The following is a 22428-nucleotide window of genomic DNA, read 5'->3' on the forward strand; positions in this document are numbered from 1 at the left end:
CGCCTCACATCTGATGCTGATGCTCCTCTGCGAACGCAACGACGACAGGTGTCACCGGACGTCCTCTGTGGTCAGTGAAACATCTCACTCAGAGTTAAATAACCTTCGCATAATTTAAGTGAATTTCAATTTTTAAATCAATCCTCATCAATCCCCAATCAGAAAGTCATTGCTCAGTCAAGTCGACTGTTTCAAATACATTTTCTTCGTCTCAACGTAATCGACATCTTATCAGAGTGAACGATAATTCATTACCATAATAAAAGTCAGTGGGAAAACAAAAAAAGTGATTTGAAAAAAAAGAACGAAATTATTAAATCCGCCAAGCTGTGGCGGATTAGCAGAGGTTCAGAAACTGCCAGCCACTGCCGTCAGCATCAACTAAGCACACCGACAAACATCACACAACCACCACCATTCACCACTGTCGTTGCTGCAACCAACAGTTGCTAAGTCCGCAAATTAGCTGCTGCATACACTGCTGTAGTTATTATAAATAAAACTTTATATAAACAAAACAACATAAACTATAATAATACTCTGTACATATTTTCCAACTTCTACATGGAGAAAATTTAAAAACGAAAAGAAAAAAGCAAATCAAGAATAAGCAAATGAAAAAAGAAAATTAAGATCAATTTTGATTGGCTTTTTAATACAAAATGGCCGTAAATGGAAAAATTATACGCCGAGGGGTTGGAGTTGAACGTTATCCAGCATAAAATTGACGTTAATTGTTATTAAGGCAAAGAGATGATGAATCGAACGTATTTTCTCAACAAGTATATATATATATATATGTATGTATGTATCACAGTTTGAATTTACACATGATAAATTAATAAATAAATATACATATTAATTAATTAAATAAATAAATTTGTTCTTTATAAACACTGCCGGTCGCTCTGGATTCCAGGAAAAAACAATATTATAACAAAAAGGCATAGCAATGTGGCAAAATGACAACAATCTGCAATCTCCTTGGATCAGGCATATTGATGCCGTACATATTGCAAAATGGACAGAATAATAAAATGGGAAATAGTAAATTTAAAAATTCAGTTGACAATGAACTGCCGACAGCGCACCGAGACCAGATACGCAATTTTTAAATAATTTGACCGGATCATTCGAATTTACTACCACTGTCGCTGGCATTACCATTCGACGGTAACGGTTCTAAAAAAATACAACGCAATAAAATCAACACAGCGACAATTGTATAATAAAACTGCTACTTACGAACTGATTCATCAGGAAGAGAACCTTCGCGTGATGCCAGAGAACCATCGGACATGTCAAGCAGGTCGGTGGAACCTGTTCGGTTCAACATGCCCGAACCACGGAAACCATACGCAGCAGGCTTGATCGACTGATCAGGGACTCGTCTAAATAGTTTTGAAACGATTAATACAAATGTTACACATACATTAAATTAAAATATCCATAATAATTTCTATTCTCATTTTGAACAACTTTTGCGTCCAAATTATTAACTGAATAAAAAAAACATAATGCAAACCTGACTGCAACACTAATCAGCATGCTGCAAAACAATTTCACATCATCATCAGTCATTAAAAAACTTTCTCAATATTAATTAACACACAAGAAAAAAATAATTTTCCGAAAAATAAATAAATTTCAAATACTACCTCGATATCTAAATTTATAAAAATTATCATTACAAAAGCACCAATATCCATCCACAAATCATATTATTAGAAAATGCTTCATACATATGTGTATATAATTGTTCAAAAAATAAAAAAATGATTATAAATTGAATGGAATCGAAAAATTTATAACATTTATATTTACTAACCTTAATCGACTTCGAAGATTCGAATTTTCCTTCAATAATGCTTCGTTGGCAATTGTAAGTTCTTCAACATCTCGCACAGCTTTTCGACATTTAGTGTGCATTTTCGCTATTTCATCGTCATTTTCAGCAAGCTGTCTTTTCATCTGCTTTATTCGATTTAAATTTTGTTCTCGCTAAAAATAAATAAATAAATAAACAAAACAAAAACTGAAATGAAATCATATGATAATAACTGCCAAAAAATCCACCTCGTCTTTCAGCTGTTCGAACTGACGCCTATCTTCGTCCACTTGAGCACTCAAATCGGCGAACCGTCTTTCTGTTTTTTTCAAAACGCGACTCATAACAGCCCGTTCACTAGAGGGAAAAGAAAAATTTTGAGCAAAAAAAAAACACTGCATAATAAATAACGCACGCTAACCTGCTTTCAGTGCTCAATTTGCTTTCCAAATCGGCTATTTTCAGCTCCAACGCCGAAGTGAGCGTTTTAATTTTGTTCCTTTGCCCTGTTTCCAGAGCGACCAATTTTTCTTTAAGTTCACGGTTGGCACGTTCCAATGTATCTCGGACACTTTCCAGGTTGTTGGAATTCGCCTTTTCCGACGCCAATTCAGACGACAAATGGTCCAGTTGCATGTGAGCTTTGCGCAACTTTTCGTTCGACAGTTCCAAGCTACTCCCCTCATCTTCCAATTCTTCTTCCAGAGCACGTATTTTCTCTTCGAATCGTCGCCGTTCTTCCGTAGCCAATGCTCTGCAAATGAAAATTATTCCAAATAACAATTACAATAATAGAGAAAAATACCTCTACGAATTCCCTCCCTATTTTTTTTTCTCTCTCTCTCTGTGTATATGTGCATTATTTATTTATTTATTTACCCTCTAGCATTGACTTCATGCAACTGATCGAACAGCTCATCACGTTCTGATTCAGCTACTTTGCGTGCAGAGACAGCGCTTTCCAGTTGAGATTGCGCAGCCGCTGCATCCGATTCAGCGGTACGAATACGCTTTTCAAGTTCTCGAATTGTGGCCAAACCATCATCTCGCAACTGGCGAGTTTCTTCCAATTCACGACACACTTCCTTCCACTGTTGCTAAACAATCCAACGCCAGAATTAAAGAGCAATTAATTTTAGAAAGCAAAAGGAAGAACAATAACCACCACCACTAATTCTATCAAAGATGTATTTATTATTTAATGTTCTCACCATAATCTTTTTAAGCTGTTTTCCGCTGTCTTCTTTAACACGATTTGAAGCTTCCAGTTGAACCTCCAGCTCGCGCAATTGCACTTCCAGCTTCCGCTTGTTGTTCAAAGCGGTAGTTTTGACGTGACGCTCCGATTCAAGCTCTTCTTCCAATTCGGAAATCTAATAAAATTAAATCACAACAATTCATACATTTTCAATTAAATTTCAACTCAAATTGCAAAAAAACAAGCATAAAACCTGCTTGAGAAGCTGCTTGCGCTTCTCGTTAGCATCCGATTCTTTCGTCTGCAAAGTACGCTCGTGCTCTGTGCGCAGAGCTTGAAGATTAACTTCGAGACGAAGCCTCGCGTCTTCCGTCAATTGCAAAGCATCTTCCAGTTCGGTAATGTGAATTTTTTGCGATGCCACCGTATCGTCGAGAGCACGAATCGCCTTTTCCAATTCGTGAACCTAAATTCGTGGATATGAGCAAAAGAAAAATTTCTACAGGTATATATTTTTTTGCGCGTTTGGGATTTTACATTTTTTCCAGCATTGTCTTTGGACGAAATGAAATCGTTCAGCTCGAGTTGCATGCACCGTTTCACACGGTCAGCTTCGGACAACTGCTCGCGCAGCTCTTCCAACTCTTTCGTAAGTGACAAAATCTAAAATTTGAAAAGTGCGAGAAAACGAAAACAGCACAGCAGCAAAACAGAAAGAAAAAAAGTAAATTTACTTTTGTTTCACGTTCACGAATATCCTGCGTAGCGACGTCCAATTCGCAATTCAACTTTGCCGAATGGGACCTCTCGTCGGCAAGCTGCTGATCAAATTTGCGCTGCTTCTTCTCCATCTCACTGTGAGAAGCTTTCAAATTTTCAAATTCCACTTTCAAATCTTCAACCTAAAAATTGACAAAATTCAAAAATGCTTTTTTTTCAATTACACACAAATGACTCAAATACAATATAATAAACAAATTCGTCACAATTGAACCTACTTCTTGTTGTATTTTTTTCTTCGACCGTTCGACGCGATCTTTTTCCACCATAACTTCTTGCAATTTTTTCTGCACAATTTCAATTTCTTTCTGCGCCTTCTTCTTGGCTTCTTCCATAATTTCAACAGAAACTTCTTCGTTCTTCTTCTTCAATTCAACCATCTGTAACAAAAAGAAAAACAACACTGCAAAACAAAAAAAAAACAAGCTAAAAGCAAAAATAAAAAAGATCTGCACCTGCAACTGCAATGCTTGTATAGTTTTTTCAGCGTTCTGTTTGCTTTCCTCCAATTCTTCTTTTTGCTCTTTAACCAGAGAACAGTCGTTTTCCAAATTTCGAAGTTTGTTCTGCAACAACAATTTCGCACGAGTCTCTTCTTGCAATAAATCTTGCAGTTCAGCCGACTGCAATTGCACCAAAGCAAGCTCTTTCGTCGCTGAAGTTAACTTCGTTTCAGCATCTTCTGCTGCTTTCTGGGCATTTTCCAATTCGGTCTAAAAACAAAAAATAAACTTTAAATTAATTAACCACACAATTCAAGAATAGAAAAAAAACCCAACCCACCTGGTATTTGGCCAACTGATCCGAATTTTCCGCCTTCAAGCGCTCCAAATCGCCAAGACGACCGTTTGCTTCCATCAACTGCGCTTCGACCTGCTTGCGACGCCTGTCAGATTCTTGTTTAGCCATTTGCGCGTTGTTCAAATCCGCCGTCAGACCAGCCACTTCGCTTTCCAAAACGGATTTCGTCTTCTCCGCTTGTTGTTTACCTTTTCTCAATTGTTCCACCGTATCGCTGATAGCCTCAATCTGCATCATATATTTTTGTTTGTTCTCTTGAAGAAGCTGTTCCCTTAATGTTGCTTCTTCCTCGAGCATTTTCTGAAATTTGAAAAATCACGCCCCTAACATATGCACAGCAAGCAAATCGTCAAAACTAGAGCTAAGCCTCACTTTCAAATGTGCAACTTCTTCTTCGCGTTTTGTGCGCAATTCTTGCTGGATAGTCGAGTGATCGTGCGTCTCCTCCAATTCTGCCTTGAGCGATTCCAATTCCTGAAAACAAGATGGACAATATGAAAAGATAATACTGTAAAAAAAACTTGCGCACATGACAACTGCAACTCTTTGCAACAACACTGGTAATGAAAAAATTTTGCTGAATTGGAAAAAAAATATTCAATTATCATACGTACCCCGGCTAAATCTCGCTTCTGTTTTTCCGCTTTCACACGCAATACTTTCTCCGACTCTAAATCCTCTTGCAATTCGTTGACTTGACTTTCATATTCGCGTAACCGCTTCGCAAAATTCTGCTTGCTGGCATTTTCTTCATCAACTCTGAAGTCGCAAATAAATTAATTAATTAAAGAAAAATTCGTTTTTCGAATTTTGTTCAAGAAACTACATAAATATTATTTTAAATATACACCTCTCACTACGATGATCCATCACCTCTCACTGAATTATAGTCACAAAAATTCTGCATCACTTTTCCTCTATTCTATATAATATTCCCATAATAATAATAATAACAAAAATCACAACATTTATTAAAATTAATTCTCGTTTAATATTAATACATTTATTTTAAAAAAATAGCTTGGTAAAAAAATACCATCACAATAACAACAACAACATAAATACAGTGTACTTACTTAGCTAACGCGTGAGCAAGCTCCTCTTCACGACGAGCGAGCTGTTGCTGCAGCTCGTCCAACAGATGCCTTTTTTCAGATAAATGATCCTTCAGATCATTGACTTCCGCTTCGAGCTTGCGCTTCAATTTTTCAATGTCACAACGAGCCTACAACAAAAAAATGCAATAATAATCAAGAAACACAAAACAGACAGACACCAAAGAAACAAGAAAAGCAAAAAAAAAACACATGCCTGACGTTCTTTAGTTAAACTCTCCTCGTGCTCCACCACCTGTGTTTCGTATTTCACTTTCAATTTTTGCAAACTTTTGCTTCGATCTTCTTCTTCAGACAATTTCTTCGATACATCTGCGCATCTTTCTTCGGCATATTTTTTCTCTTTAAGTAACTGCAATTGCGTATGTTAAAAAAACAAAAAATTACCTACATACATGTAAAATTTATACGCGTATACCTTGGAATGAGAATCATCTAAAACTGCCAGTGCTTCTTCTGCCTTTTTCAGTTTATTTTCAATTTGAGTTTTTTCCAATTCCAATTTCTGACGAGAAGCTTCTTCGCATTCAAGCCTGACAAAAAAAATAAATGTCAAAACAGCAAAACAGAAAAAAAAACCCAAACAAAAATCAACTCTCTACGCACTGATTTTCCAAATCACTTATGTTCATCATGAAGCGCTTCTTTTCGGTGAATGCGTTCTGAATTTTCTCTTCTTCTTCTTCGAGGCGAGCTGTTAATTCGTTCACATGCTCCTCAAGCTCGTTTTTCTTCTGTAAGATACGTAGACGAGCGTCGTCCGCTTCTACACAAGCTTCGGTCTCCGCTTGCAGTTGTTCCACAAGAACCGCTTTCTCTTCGATGAGCTAGAACGAATGCACAAATTTCACATTTCAATTTATACGCAACATCACAAAATTCATTTCACTTTATCCACATACCTGTTGCAGCTTCTTCTCCAGCTCTCTAATATCCACATCCTGTCTTTGCATGTGATCTTTCAATCTTTGCAGTTCTTCCTCTTTGTGTTGCAGTCGTTCTTCTTGATTGGTCACTTGCAACAAAGGTTTTACCTAAGGTAGAATAACAAAAAAAAGCTATTGTATTGCAGATATTAAAAAAATGTAAAACGAAAAAACTGAACAAATGCAAAAAATAAACAAGAAAACACCTTTGTAAAAAGGCGCCACCATTTCCAGTGGCGCAGCTTCAAGTAAGCCAAACCGTTTCGTTGAATTACGCGAATAGCATTAAACTGCTGAACGCGTTTGTGATAATACCTACAACAACAACAACAAATGTGCTAATGGAATTTTTGAAAAAAATCTCATTCATTCATCGTCGTGTATTTTATACCTCCTTGATAAAACACCTCGACAAATAGCCTGAAATTTGGCAATCAAACCAGACAGCTGCCTATCCCGCTCATCTTCCAGTTCTGCTAATATGCCAGCTCTGAAGAAGATCTTCGACTGTCCAATTCTGTAAAGCACAGGCTCCAAGTCCAAATAATCCACCTATAAAAAGTTGGATTATCAATCTTGGAAAAAAAATTCGTTTACGGTAAAATATAACCATTTTCTTAACAGCCTCTTTCCCATCCATAAAACCTCTAGATATAACATTTGGGCATAGAATTTCATATCTAAAAGTAAAAAGAAAAAAAATAATAATGATTGTCACTTATTGCATGTCAACATGCATATTATCACAGGACGGTCAAAAATTCACGTGATTCAAGCCAAATTTATTCTGGCTTCTTTATTCATAAGTTAGAAAAACAGAAGCAAACCAACTGTACGTACCTGTGACGAAATTCTTGAAAAGGAATTCTATTTGGAAAACCAGCACGGCATATGCGAATACCTTCCAGCACACCGTTGCATCGCAACTGCTCAAGAACAAGCATCGCATCAAGCTTTCCATTCTGTGTTGAATAAGAAAAGAAAAATTGATCATTTCATCAATATAATTTTATCGACTGTTTTTTTTTCTTATTGGCAAGTGCAATTTACTTTTTTCTCATAATTTGGAATAATACATCGCACAAAATGAGGAGTAGAATTGCGCAACAATCCCATCAAACGGTTCAGCTGCTCTTTGTACAATTGACTAACTGTTCGAAACATTCCCTTTTTCGTTCGAACTCCAAACGTGGTTTCGTTGACTTCTGTGGCACCGATGCCGGCAAATTCGGCTGCAAACAAAACAAATGACAAATTTTAATAAAATGGGAAAACCATATACATATATATATATATACCATCTTTCCAAATGCTAACGACAAACGGATCCGAAGAATTCTGCAACAGTGCGACAACATTTTCGTTTAACGGATCCATGTTTTTCATCAACCACTGTTTAGTTGAATAATCAACACGGCCGGCGTAATGCAGCAAAGCAAAATCTGAAGCCGCTTTGAAGTCCGGAATGATGAACTTTGGATGCTTGCTGTGATTAGCTTTCAGCTTTTCAGTGTAACTTTTGTCCGTTGCCTTGGGAAACCAACAATCCTCGTCCAAAAGTGACAATATACCCATCGGCTGAAAAAAAAATAACATCAAACGTTCATTTTTCAAGGGAGTAAATTTCACCCAAATTCGGTCAGTTTAATAAAAATAACAATTTAAATTACCTTTTCAATCAAATCAATAGTCGGTTGCAAATCAAGCCCAAAGTCGATAAATTGCCAGTCGATACCTTCTTTCTGATATTCTTCCTGTTCCAAAATGAACATCGTGTGATTGAATAGTTGCTGCAACTTTTCATTCGTATAGTTGATACACAGCTGCTCAAAGCTGTTTAAATTAAAAATCTCGAATCCTGCTATATCAAGTATGCCGATAAAAGATGCGCTCTGCCGCTTTGTGCGATCCAGCGACTTGTTAATCCGGTGAACAAGCCATTTGAACAGACGCTCGTAGCACGCTTTAGATATCGCTTCCACAGAAAATTCAGCCTAAAAACACGACAAATGCAAAAAAAATTTATATTACAAAAATACATATTTTAAAAAACATTAATATCTAACAAAAAAAATGACCTAGGCAAAAAAGAGATCAGTTCTAATATGCATTCACAAATTCTACATACATTGGAATGGGATAAAAATGGACAAAAAACAAAAAAACACTTATTTTACAACTTAATGCTTTAAATAGCATTAAAATAATGCGAAAAAAACAGAATAACTGAAAACCTCGACTGCAAAGTGCAAAGTAAAATTCCTCATTTTATAAATTTACGAACTATATTATTCTCAGCCTTTATTAATAAATAAATAAAATTTATATATGTGAAAATACATACATAGTAATGCATTTAAAAATATACAAAAAAAAACATATAGCTCAATCAGCCATGTGTGAAAAAAAATCCTGTGAAATTTTTCGTTTCTATCAATTGCAATAAAATGAAATTACGATTGACGAAATAAAATACTGTTCCCCAACTGCTTTTAATACTGCATCATTAAAAATTTTTTGAAAATTTTTCATTCGAAAAACCATTCATTACATATGCATAATATACTTTATACATTTATAAATTGTTAATGAAAACTTGAATAATCTCAAATGAGATATCGTAAAATTATATTCTGCATATATTGAATAATTTCGTGTCCATGTGCAAGCAAAAGTGCAGGTCATCACACTGGCCGCTTGCTGTCAAATTCTATGTCAAAAGAAGCTGCTAAAAATTCTGCTGACCATCACAAAATGCCCAAAGTAGCAATGGTAAATGAAATCGCTATCGAAAGTTCGTCTTGCAGATTTGACAAGTTGATGCAGTGACCTCTGGACAAAGATACATGGACACACAGGTCCGTTGACCCCAGCTCCCCCGAGGTGAACATCAATCACAATATTAACAAGAACGTATTAAAACACGCTCTAACTTATTTTGTCAAGCGTGAATGAATGGAAAAATTGTGCTGTAGCAGAAAATACATGAAAAGTAAAAAAAAACCAAAACTCAACAACAAACACACAACGCACTTGTTCCTTGCTTTGAGATTTGTGCACATAATCACGACCAACTTTTATTCTAGGACGAATCAATGCTTTGCTTAATTCAGAAACGGACAAGCCAAGCAAACGGCACACTTTCTGATACACTGAAAAACCAAGCCAAAGTTGTCAAAATTTTGCACAACAAGAGATAATTTGAAAAGAATTAAAAAACAAAAATAAATCATCCATTTACCGGTATCATCAGGCAGCATTGCTTGGTCAGATTTCTTGTCTTGAATAAATTCCAAGTTTCCGAAATGCAACACAGCAGAAACCACCCGTAAAATAGCTACAATAACATCAAAGAAAAAAACACATGAAATATTTAAAATTAAAAAGAGATTCAATTAAAAAAAATAAAACCTGAGATTTCATCATCCAAAAAATTCATTATTCGCATAGAACGAACAGTATTGTGAAACTCCGCTGCATCGTCTACACCAGGCAGGGCTATGTACCCGTTCGCCAAAAAACGATACTGGTCAACTTTGTTTAATACAAATGCTTCTGAAAGAAAAAAAAACATTTTTTGTTTTCCAAATTAAAAAAAATTAAATTAAAATAAAAATCCTTTTTACTTTTCTCTTCTTCAGTAGTTCCTTGGAGAAATTGATAAAAGATGTGAAAACTGCGTTCATCTTTCGCTTGTCGATTTGCACGCGACTTTTCCAAAAGATAACTCTCGATGTTTGCACCACAAATAAAACCTGACATGTCGAAATTAATTCGAATAAATTTCCCCTGAAAATAAAAAGCAATTGCAAATTATATTCCAATAAATCTGTGCGCATGAAATATACAACAAACTCAACAAAGCAATCCCAATTTCATTCTAAAAAAAATAAAAACTCAGCAAAAATTCCAATAAATATACATATATTTTTTCAAAATTGCAAATTATAAAGTAGAAAACAACAACAAGCTCCATTCAACAACTGCTATTCGAATTAAATTATCTCAAATGCTCTATACCATATTCTCCAATATGTACAAATAATGTTAAAGATTAAAGGTTTTCTTTCAAAATTAACAGAAAATTGTTAACTGTGTCTAATAAAAGTCAACGCATTTACTTACAAATCGTGAACTGTTGTCATTTTTTACAGTCTTGGCATTTCCGAATGCCTCAAGAATAGGATTCGCTTGGAGAAGCTGCTGTTCCAATTCTCCCTAAAAAAAGAATTACAACCACATATAAATTTCATATATAAAATATATAAAATATTCATATATAAAATACAGCTTCAATTTAAAAAAATCAAATAAATCAAATGAAACAAGTCGACTAATTTAAAATAAATAATCACTCGGGTATTAACTGCCTGTGAAGTTCCACATTTTGGTGTACGACTAGTTCCAGCTACATAAGTAAGATATTGTATAACTTTCTTGGTATTCTCCGTTTTACCAGCACCAGATTCGCCACTGAAAATACAAAATTATGCAATTTTAGAAGAAGAGAAAAACCACTTTTTCAGTCTTTTCCTCGCTTACGTGCACAATATAGACTGATCATCGCGCTCTAAAAAAATAAAAAAATGTTTGAATAGATTAGATGAAATTTTATTACAAATTCGCTCACCTTGCAGCATGTTTCGGTAAGCAGTATCCGCAATGGCAAATACATGGGGCGGTACCTCGTGCCTTTTCTGCCCCTTGTACATTTCAATAATAGCTTCCGTATAAATTGGAAGTTTTTCATATGGATTAATAACTACACAAAACAATCCCGAATAGGTCTAAATCAAAAACAAATAAAATTGTGCTATTATTACTTGTGATAAGACAATTAAATTTAAAACTACTACAGATATTTTAAATTATATAAACAAATATCGTAAATATTGTTGTTTTCAATTTTCAAAAAAAAATAAAATAAACGACAGATACATTTTCAAATTTTATATTGTTATTCTTTTTCAGTAACAAAAATTTACATTTAATGAAGCGAAATGTTGAACAATTCTAAACATTCGTATAAATCTATTGATTAAATTTGCCTTTATAAATGAAAAACGACAACCTATTTCACATAAAATGATAAATGTTTGCAAAATGATTTGCAAAATTATCAAACGCCTTCTTAATAAACATACACTTCTTAATATTGAGGCATGCTTCTAGAAACAAATTCATCAGCAACATCCCTCCATCGTTTATCATGAACTTCACAATTTTACGAAGTTGTTCAATAAACGTTGAAACCTGTCTTTCTGCAAAATTTTCACAATATATATACTTTTTTTTAAATCAATTGATCCGTCCACCTTTTTTCAGTTTTAGTTTGAAAAACTTTATAAATCTTATTCTTCAGAGTTCGTTTCGTGTTATTACTGTTATTTGTTAATTTCCTTCATTTTGCTTTCACCATGATGCGTTTGTTGTTCATTAAACAAACTTATAATACAGCTTAAACAGAATTTGCACATGGTTTTGTTTAACTTATAAATGCTGCATTTTCACTTGATCAGCAATTTCAAACAAAACCAACGATCATACACTATGCAAATAGCTAAGCAACACCTGAAAAGTTCCAAGCTGCTTGACAAAGTTCCCACACCGACGTGAAAGAACAATCAGTTCAAAACTCCACCTCCCACGCCCTTCCACAAACCGACCAGTCGGATCAGAACAATTTCAAATAACAAATATTTGCTTCAACACTATTTTCAATTATAAAATATTCCAAGCGAAAAGGCGCGAAAAATGCATCCGTTTTGGAGAACAATTTTTGACCTGATTTCTCAGACATAACCGAACACAAAGGCGTTCAGAGAACGCAACCAGATAACATCTCCGTACACTGCTGTTACTGAGATAAAAAAGCATGTGGGTCAAAAATTCCACCCAAAAATAGATACAGTATGCGAAATGAGAAAAGCAAATGGAAATACAATTACTGAATTTATTTTACTCTACAAACTTGAAATTATCAACTTTGTCAAAAGTCTATTCACAACACCAACAAATATTTGTTAATTAAATCAAATTACGGTGAAAATATATTCTGATAAAAATTTAATATTATTATGCAATTTGGGTTTGCAACAAAAACAAAAATGAATGCATAATACAAATACTGCAATAGGGGATATTTTAGCACCGCAATAATTATTGATTAGAAATTTGTTTTGCAACAATTCACCATCAAATCCTTTCCAAATGACAACTAAGTGAATGTGAAAACGTTTCAAAATTTTTCATTTCAGAAAAAAAAGGATTTAAAATGGGTATTCAACGATATCTCTAACAACCGTATCAGAATACTTGCAACTTTAATGATAACTTCCTTCCTTGAAAGTTTTTGACTGTGCCAAATTCCCACACCTCGTAGTCGACGGCGACTCATTCAATTCCGAAAAAAATGACTACTTTCTGCTAAGCGAAACTGCTAATTTGAAACGGCTCCTCAATAAAGATTCACAATAAACCCATCTCAATTGTTCATTTCAATCGATTCTTTAAAAATATATTTCCTGCTAGATCTATATTTATAATTTGTCCATAATAATACGTATATTAAATGAAACGTTAACATTCAACAATGTTTAACATAATGATTATAAAATTTTTGTGTTGAAAATAAATATAAACACATCGATTAAAGTTATAGAAACAGAAATGAAGTGAATAAACATTTCAATTGTGAAAAATAATAAACTGTGTTATAATAGAAATCTTTCCATTTGGACAGTAATGCAAAATGCAATGATCTTTATCTCTCAGCTTATCAGAATTTACTTATCAAATTGCAATGAGTTAAAGTATAAAAAATTCAAAATAAAATGACAACTGCTGTACGCAAATGTATATTACTCATCTTTGACTGGAGAACAGAACAATTACAGTAGACATCAACGTGCAACAGATGTTCGTTGTAAAAACTTAAACTAAAAACACAAAGCACATTTTGGAATACTGATGTCAAGCAGTTGCTTCAAGTATCAAATACAGCCACTAGAGATAATCAATTAAAACTTATAAAAAGTATGCTGTTTAATAAATAAAAAATAATTTGAAAAATAAACTGTAAATTATCGATTAATTTTGCAAATTAGTTGTGCTAAGAGACGCAATGTCGAAATTCTTCTTCATTGATAATCAATAATAAACAAATGCTTAATGCCAAAAGTTAATGGCAAAAATAAATATTTTTTTGACATTCAGTACTTACAGATAAAAATAATCCAACGAACAAACAAAATAAAGATGGATATTTTTTACAAGTTGAAAGCTGTTCAATATATATCATTTAATTCTAATAATGGTATTATTTTATATAAGTAATCATCCACATCTGCATTATTAACAACTACGTTCTGAGAAGAAACAAACAGTAGAGTAAGATTAATTTCAAATATTTCATGTGACTAATGGTCGGTAATTTCTATCAGTTTGTTGGCTTCATTTGAAGAAAAAAAAGTCCAATTCTAAGCTAACGACAATCCTAAATCATTTTTCTCATTCCATCATGGATGCACTTTTGAAATAATTTATAAAACAAATGCCCACAGATTATACGTCAAAGATGTTTAATATATGGTGAATTTGTTGTCATCAATGAAAAAAAAATATCTTTCTAGTGAAATTTACAAAAGAAAAAAAAACAGCATTCTAATGCTAGACTGCGCCATTGTAAGCGGTGTGCCTAGACGTTGAAATTCAAAATAGATAAATAGCCCTAGACAAGATGGATGATAAATTTTTTGTTTAGCAATCACGCCTCCCTTCCATCAGTGAAAGCAAACAAAACTGCTGGCCCTGATCAACAACAACAACAACGCGTACTTGTCACACCGAAAGAAATTCCTCATAATAGGCTAGCGTGCACACGCACAAGCAACTGCAAAAGCAAAAAACCTTTTGCCATTGTTGCAACAATTGTGTTTTGTCAATGATTTCATTTCTATTTGTTTCTCTTTTCCATCACATTAATTCTCAAAAAAAAAGAAAAAAAGTATAATAACAACCCCTCACAAGTTGCATATCTATACATTTATAAGTGGAAAAAGCAATTTTACACCTTCGTTCCATAACAGCTACTGTAAAGGCAAAATAGAAATGACCTAATTGAGAAGAGAAATTTATTTAAGAAAAAATTCGTTGAAAAAGCTTTCCAGCAATGAATGAATGAATGAATGTGACAAAATTGTAAATGAGAATTGAGAAAAAAGAAGAAAAAAAGACAGATGATGATGATGATTGATCAATTAATTTGTGAACATTGAATGAACAAAAGGGGGCGTTGAATAGAAAGATACACATTATAGAATTCAATTTGTGAAAAGGATTTTTTTTTCTCTCTCTTCACAGCTAAGAGTGTAGGTGAAGCCGTCAGTTTTAAGTTTGGTAAACATATAGTCAAATGAAAACTGTGGCACAAACACCGGGGGATCGAAGCCAGTCAAGGTTAGCCGGTTGGATCGTCTTGAACAAGACGCCCGGCCGGGCAAGCCGAAAATGTTTAAACTGGTTTCAAGATGATGATGCTCTCTCTCTCTCTTTCTCTCTGATGCTGATGATGACTGAAGAATGCTAAACCGCGAGAGATTCGGCCAAAAGCCAAATGACCCCTGAGTAAAGGGGAAATTTTCATTCGAAATCAATAGCTTCAAAACTAATCTATTCAATACGAATTAAGGACAAAAGAAAACCAAATCAAAGTGCATTTCGAAGTAAAAAAGAAAGATTATACTTACATAAATCATTCCGCTATAATAGCGGGCTTTCAAATTATGCAAAACGCACGCTTCGTTCAAACAAGTAAGGTCGGCCATGTCGGGGACTTTTTCATACTTCGGAGGGTTCATCTTTTCGACCATCTCTTCACTGATTTCCAACTTTTTCCCAGTATCGACAATTTCCACCACCACCATGTCGCCTTTCTCTTCCACAATACGCGCAGCAACAAATCCCGCAGTCTCGTGTGGCACCCAGACCATTCGTTGGCGACCCCATTCTGGCTGCAAAATTTGCTCCTCCCGACCGTCCTGAGACGCGACCAAATATTTCAAATCTTCTTCAGGGCACAACTGACGCCACCGGTCGTTCATTGTTTTCACGGATCACAACAACAACAACAACAACACTCAGCTAATCAATGAAAACACTTTTTTAAGGATTATTCAAAACAAAAAACACAAAGTCCAAGTAAAAAAATAACAGATTCTCTAAGCTAGGGGCGGTGGAAAAAAATGAATATATGAGAAGTAAGCGCGCAATTGGGAAAATTACTCAGACGGTAAAAAAACCTAACAACAAACAACCGCCGCAAGAATTTACTGGAATAAAGTGCAAAAATAGCAAGTCGACAACAAAAACCGAACAACCAACGCACACGCAGACGGTCAACTGCGATTAGCCGCGCCGCTCTGTTGCGTGACCTCATTAAAACTGTTGAACTTTCTATACCAACTAACCTGCATTTCAAAAATGAAAAATCAAACCACCGATAAAATAATATTCAAAAAAACTTTAATAATTTTCCCAATTTTACGAAAAAAAATTATTATTAAAAATTTACAAAAGTGGAATTGAATGGGCTTGCGTTTCAAACTGAATCTGAACTGTCAGAAAATTGAACGATTCTATTTTACAGATGCAGGGATCGTTTCAAAAGAAAATAAATTTTTTACATTTATATTCCATTCCATTGCAATAAATAAATAAATAAGTAAATAAATTCAGTGTTAATTTGCTGATAAAATTATAATTTGCACTTACAGTTTATTTCAAATTTTCATCAATCTACTATTCACTGTAGCAAACAAGTGCAAGGTGAGTACGTTCGAGTAATTTTGATCTTTCATACCAACATTTGTACTTTTTTCAATGCTCTAATAAAAAATTTCACTCAATCTGGTTATTTTAAAATAAAGTTTTCTTTTCTTTTTTATCATTATCAAAATATGGAAAATTAACAAAAATCACAATCGAAAAATTTGCACGACAAAATTCACGCAATTCCTTTTTTCAGTATACCTACAACGGATTTTTTAAATAATTCACCATTTTTTGGTGAAAATTTGTTTCAAAATATTATTCACTCATTGACAGTAATACTTTACTTTCCTTGCCCATCTTTACAGTATGAATTTAGAATTAACCGTGAAATCTTGAATGAAAAAATTTTGAAAATTACAATATATAATAAGTAATTTACTACAGTACCTGTAATATAATATGATTAGGTAGAGTTAATTAGTATGATTTATGTCAAATTTAATTGAATTTTATGTTATATTTATGATTTATCTGGTTCCTTTGAAAAGTAATGCATAATTTTATTTTTCTTTCATTTTTAACTGCATTTATTACTGATATATAAAAATACTGTATGGAAATGGCGAAAAAGTTATGTTCATTCTTTGCAGCACAAGTGTAAATGATTTTTATCCTGATCAAAATTTTCTTAAATTTATTAAAATAAAAGATGGATTGCATTGTATATAGAATTTCTTTACTGAAAAAAGTGCTGTTAATTATCGATGGCTTTCTAATAACTTATTGATCGCTGTTATCAGGTAAATGTATGCAATGCAATTTGAAATATTTTGTATAAGTAGCAATATTAAGAACATGCATTTTTTAAACAATACAGTCATCTAAAAATTTCTTCCTTATCTCACAATATTTATTAGAGTGGAAATTTTGAACACTACTGAAAAAGAAGCATTTTAGAACTAGCCGCGAACAGATACTTTGGTTTGTTTATATGACAAACTACATGCAATATTACTGTTTATTTTAACCTTATTAGATGCCAAATATATGAATATGTTATTGCTAGTTTCTTGCCAATTGTATTTCATTCTAAAACTTGTTAACCAGTGTTTCTAAAAATAATATTTTACTTTTGCTTTTAAATATTTTTATTAAATGTTACAAATTTCCATTTTGACATTGTATATTCTGAGCAACTGTTTTTCTCCAATCCCACAGCTCAGTTTTTCATCTTCATTGTTTTCAGCAATGGAATTTGTGTTATGTGAATGTTGCAAAAAGTGATAAGAAATTAATTTTAAAAAATTACTTCATAGCATTTTACGTTATAATGGTTCATTTAGCAATAACATAAGCATATTCGATTGGAACAGTTGTGCATGGAAAATAATACTGAACATTGATTTCATATGTCTGTCATTTGAAAGTATGTGTTCTTAATTTATACACTTGTTATAGTGAAGTTGGAATAAAGAATTTTTGTTAAAATTTTATTTAAAAAAATTAGTCATAATTGAATAAAATACAATAAGTGTCAATTAAATTGAAATTAATGCCATGGTTAAATAGTAATAATGGTTGAATAATAAAGATGGATGAATGGTAATGAATGGGTGATAACACCGTCAGTAACTTTAGGTGGAAGTCAGTGTGGAAAAAACTTTCACGGCTTCTTTATGGAAGAACCCTTCTTTATCGAAGGGCCCTTCTTTATGGAAGAACCCTTCTTTATCGAAGGGCCCTTCTTTATGGAAGGACCCTTCTTTATGGAAGGACCCTTCTTGCCGGCGAAACGCAATTTCAGCGGCGGCTTCTAAATACAATAAATTTAAATTAAATTTATTTTAATGTGAATAAGAGTATGTCTTTACAATTTCATCGTTGTTTTTATTAAAAATTAATGTAAATATTCCTGAATCAGTATATTTCATTCACAACTTCATTTATTACTTGTAATGAAATACAAAAATTAAGTGAAATGCAATACCTTAGGTTTCTTTGCAGCGCTGGGCTTTATTTCAGGCGTTGTTTGGAGCTAAATTGAATATAAATAAAATTTCAGTATGTAAACACATGCTCATTCTTTGAATGAATATATTTTTTTAAAAGTGTTTTTGTATTTTCTATAAAACTTATTAGCTTCCTGTGCAAATTATAATAAGTCTAATAAATCTAATAAGTTTATATTTAATTTAATTTAATTTCATGCATGAAAATTTATGTTATCAGCATACCATCAAGGAACCCATCGTTGTTTCTTTAGTCTCAGGTGGAGGCGTTTTGGTCTAAAACAGTGTTTTTTATTCTCTCTTGTAAATTATTCCAACTAACTTCAATTTTTTATCAAAATATATTCCAAAGTGCACTTCATATTATATTATTTTAACAGCGGTTTTTTAGAATATTATTTGGTAAAAGAAAAATGAACAAACTTTTGATTTCTTCGGTGGTTTCTTTTTCGACTTCACAGAACGCTAAAAAAATAACAATTAAGCAGTTTCAGCTGCAGCGCAGTTTTCTTATTTAGATAGTATATATTTATTAATTTTTATTTATTATAAAACAAGTTTTATTTATAAGCACAGTAATTTAATATTTATAAAAAACAATGTATTTTTGTATATGACTCTTAGCATTTAAATGCATAATGAAATGTCTGTGATAATTTTATACATACCGCTACCGAACGCTCCGAAACTTCACTCTTTTTCTGGGTCTAAATTAAAATATTTAAAAAATTTTCATATAATTTTTTTTCAATCTAAGGTTTTATAAATAATTTGGGAATACAGAACACAGCAGTTCAAAGACTTTTATTCTGTTTAATATCTATATCATTTTTGATTTTCAATTTGTTAAACTTTTACATTACATTTATGGATTAAACTTTTAATAACGCTTCAAAATACTTATTTTGATTTAAATTAAAGAAAATCTTGAACGTGAATCTGAACTTATTAAATCATGTACTCTATACTGCATTAAATAATCCATTTTTATGAAAAATGAATTTACACATAGCATGTCAATGCGTATTGACCTTGTGTGATTTAGTTTTAACTTTTATACACTGCAAAACGTAGGTTTCATATCTTATTAATTTAAGGTAAATATTGAAAAGATAGTAATTTTAAAAAGAATACATACCTTTGATACGTTGTGGTCATCGACAAAGGCGGTAACCTATTAAATAAATGATATATTAAACATTTCATTCGATTTAATTTTATTGTTTTTAAATTACTGAAATTTCTGATCAGCTTAATTAATAAAATTACTAGCAGAATCAATTAATGAATAATGAGCAAAATAATAGTAAATGTATGGGAAAATCTTAGGATGTATTTTGCTAAATTGAAATACTGTTTAAAATTTCTAGTAAAAATTTTCTACAAGTTGAATGTCAAAATAATTATAAAATTTAAAAAAATTAAGGGATTGCTATGGTACAAAGGTGTAAAGAGAATTTCTGTCGAAAAAGATGAAACACAATTTTGAAGATTAGATAATACGGGTAATAAATTTGATGTCCTACCGATTGCTGCAGGTTTGCTATAGGTACCACTTTCTAAAATTGACAAAATTATTTAAAAGTCGGCAAATAATTATAATTTCAAACTTACCAAAGTTCGTTTAGTTACCGTTCTTTCCTAAAACAAACAGTGCTATTATTAATTGAATTCAGCTATTTGAATGAGTGAAAAAATATTAAATTTCTTGAAATTTAATTCATTCATCACACAGTATTTAAATGAAATTAATGCATTTAAATTGGCAGAGAACAATCCACTTACACATAACAGACCGGCAGAAAGTATCGTTAGAAAAACTATTGCACAAGCAGCTGGGATGCCAACATTCAAGAAATAAAATTTTAACAATCTGTTCTGTGAAATATCACGGGCTTTTTTAGGAGGCAGTACTAAAACACTTTTTAAATTGAGATCAATAAATGAAAACTTCCTTTTCACCTACTTTCACAGGTATCCTTTGCAAATACATAAGTTTCACCTTGTTTACACTTTACTTTTGCACACGGAATTCTGTCTAAAGTAAAAATAATTGGGTTTCCATAATTATGATCATAATTAATTATAAATTAGTGAGATACTGCAAAAGCACAATGAAATGATAATTTCTTTCAACTATGCATAAAAATCAGTATGTAATCAGAATATTTATGAACTGACAAATGCTAAATTCTGAAAAGTACTTACCACCTCCAGGTGCGCAAACACAACTCTTTTCAACACCACCAATCTCTACGTAACATTCTTTCAACGGTTCAGTTGAGCAAAAGTATCTGTTAAACTTGTTTATTGTACTGCAGTCATACAACTCTTGAGCATTCCATTTTATTGAGAAAAGATGGACATAGTCTTTAGGAAATACCAAACATAGAGGAACTTTAGGAAATGCTTGAACTGCGTATTTTGCATCTCGTGATAAACTTAATTTAAAGGTGTTTTCTTCCATCCAGTTATCATCATGTACACCAATGTCTATGTATTTAACGTTATCCATTCCATATGCAAGTTTAATCCGTGAAACAACTGATTTATTTTCTCTTGCAGGAATTATTTCAATAACTCGATAACCGTTCAAGACAACATCCAGGTCATCAACATCTTTTATTTTTTCAAAACCATGATATTCCAGAGTTTCAGGTATAAAAACATCATATTTAGTGATTTGCCTGCTCACGGAAATTTGAAAAGGATGGATGTAACTGTCATGATATGCTTCGTAGCAGTCTCTCCACGCATCGATGTAAGTCATAGAATGAATACTTTTTGCCATTTCCCTCTTTCTTAAAACCACGCATCTTCCTTTCTCATAAAACCCACTGATGGAAGCGTCCATGTTATGTGGACAATAATGATCATCAGCAAGGCATCCATTAAGCAACATCAGTGCAGAAAGCACTAACAGTCCACAATGCACATTCTAAATAAATTAATTACTTTTAACAAAGCATTAAATGAAAAAGACTAAGTAGTTAAATAAATCTTACCAAATCCATTGTCATTCTTACCAGAAACAGTATCGCTTTAATGGTTGTTGGAAAATGAGACATCTCCCGCCGACCAACGAAAACACAAAGACAAAAATGATTGTAGTTAAATTTTTAAAAATAAGTATCAGCTTCTTATTTCAAAATTGTTTAAATTTAAACTTTTCTAAGTTTAAAATAAAGGTTTGGTACTACTCGGTCCCACGTTACTCTTATTGGTCGTTGACCGCGCTATTTTATTGGGCCGGCAAGTCGTTGTCTTATTGGTTTTCCTTGTCTAATTGCTCATTGATTCAAACTCTTCAGTTGTGATTAGCTGTAATATTTTTTCATTTCATTGGTTCAAATATTCCATTTAGGATTACGTAACTTTAATAATAGTGACGTAACATAAAAAATGGAAATATTTATTGTTCCAAAATTTTATTGTCTGTTTGAAGTTTCGTCATTCATTGAAATTTTGTTTATTTAAATATATTATTTGTGGTGAAGTTTATACTTTTTCGTGATCAGCATTCCCGAAAATAATTTTTATCATTATTCTATATTTTATTGTACCAAAGTGACGTTATATCAAATGCGATAGTAATAATTCAGAAAAAACAATACAAAAAATAAGTTAAATAGTGATTTTTATTTTTCACTAGCCAACAGCACTAACAACAATAGTAAAAAACAACAGTGAACGGCACTAACAAAGTGGAAACAACGAAAAAGGAAAAAACTAAATAATAGAATACAATGAAATAAAAAACTTATATAAATATGCGCTGACCAGGAGCATTCTTATCTTCTTCCTTGTTTCTTTTTCGGTCCATTACCGATTTTCCTCCTGATATACAAGTCTGCTCTGACTGTTTGTAAATAAATTTGTTGNCTGTTGAAATTTATCAAGATTGGATGTTAACTTCCGGGTGTAATGTCAGAATACTGAATAATCTGTTTGAAAAATCTGGAATGTTCTAGCAACACTTTTAATTTCCGGGTTACAAATG

At 32.6% G+C, this 22428-nt stretch overlaps 2 protein-coding genes across 2 annotated transcripts; both read right to left on the reverse strand.

The window, feature by feature from the left end:
* Positions 1-449: 449 nt before the first annotated feature.
* Positions 450-15749, reverse strand: Tsp_01842 (putative myosin head). The gene is made up of 35 exons (XM_003377606.1): positions 15396-15749; positions 11279-11435; positions 11191-11218; positions 11004-11121; positions 10774-10866; positions 10275-10437; positions 9682-9800; positions 8319-8642; positions 7947-8226; positions 7699-7880; positions 7489-7610; positions 7259-7328; positions 7040-7200; positions 6855-6963; positions 6625-6756; positions 6329-6549; positions 6114-6255; positions 5958-6074; positions 5684-5832; positions 5222-5366; positions 4980-5081; positions 4590-4907; positions 4262-4519; positions 4025-4186; positions 3761-3928; positions 3564-3689; positions 3280-3492; positions 3040-3201; positions 2708-2925; positions 2250-2582; positions 2077-2185; positions 1829-1971; positions 1433-1549; positions 1246-1391; positions 450-481 (listed from the first exon to the last, which is right to left on the reverse strand). Exons 1-35 carry the CDS (start codon positions 15747-15749, stop codon positions 450-452), a joined length of 5793 nt encoding a protein of 1930 aa, XP_003377654.1.
* Positions 15750-18082: 2333 nt separating this feature from the next.
* Positions 18083-21442, reverse strand: Tsp_01841 (histone H1.M6.2). Its single transcript, XM_003377607.1, has 12 exons — positions 21434-21442; positions 20637-21366; positions 20395-20466; positions 20250-20341; positions 20043-20069; positions 19955-19987; positions 19567-19602; positions 19097-19135; positions 18852-18893; positions 18654-18704; positions 18407-18454; positions 18083-18232 (listed from the first exon to the last, which is right to left on the reverse strand). The coding sequence occupies exons 1-12, from the start codon at positions 21440-21442 to the stop codon at positions 18083-18085; spliced, it is 1329 nt and encodes a 442-aa protein (XP_003377655.1).
* Between the last annotated feature and the right edge of the window lie 986 nt (positions 21443-22428).

This window comes from Trichinella spiralis, assembly GCF_000181795.1.
Source record: "Trichinella spiralis strain ISS 195 chromosome Unknown Scfld4, whole genome shotgun sequence".
Classification (NCBI taxonomy): domain Eukaryota; kingdom Metazoa; phylum Nematoda; class Enoplea; order Trichinellida; family Trichinellidae; genus Trichinella; species Trichinella spiralis.

Bases quoted from the DNA above. Each gene is read 5' to 3' on its own strand.
- Tsp_01842 (XM_003377606.1), bottom strand. From the start codon at position 15,749: ATGAACGACCGGTGGCGTCAGTTGTGCCCTGAAGAAGATTTGAAATAT. The intron at 9,801-10,274 runs GTAAAAAGGATT...TTGGTTTTTCAG, and splicing joins AACTACTGAAGAAGAGAAAA to TGTATCAGAAAGTGTGCCGT. The intron at 6,757-6,854 runs GTGTTTTCTTGT...ATTCTACCTTAG, and splicing joins GGTGGCGCCTTTTTACAAAG to GTAAAACCTTTGTTGCAAGT.
- Tsp_01841 (XM_003377607.1), bottom strand. The intron at 20,070-20,249 runs GTTTTTCTAACG...TGTTTGTTTTAG, and splicing joins TCCCAGCTGCTTGTGCAATA to GAAAGAACGGTAACTAAACG. The intron at 19,603-19,954 runs GTAGGACATCAA...TTTATTTAATAG, and splicing joins TAGCAAACCTGCAGCAATCG to GTTACCGCCTTTGTCGATGA.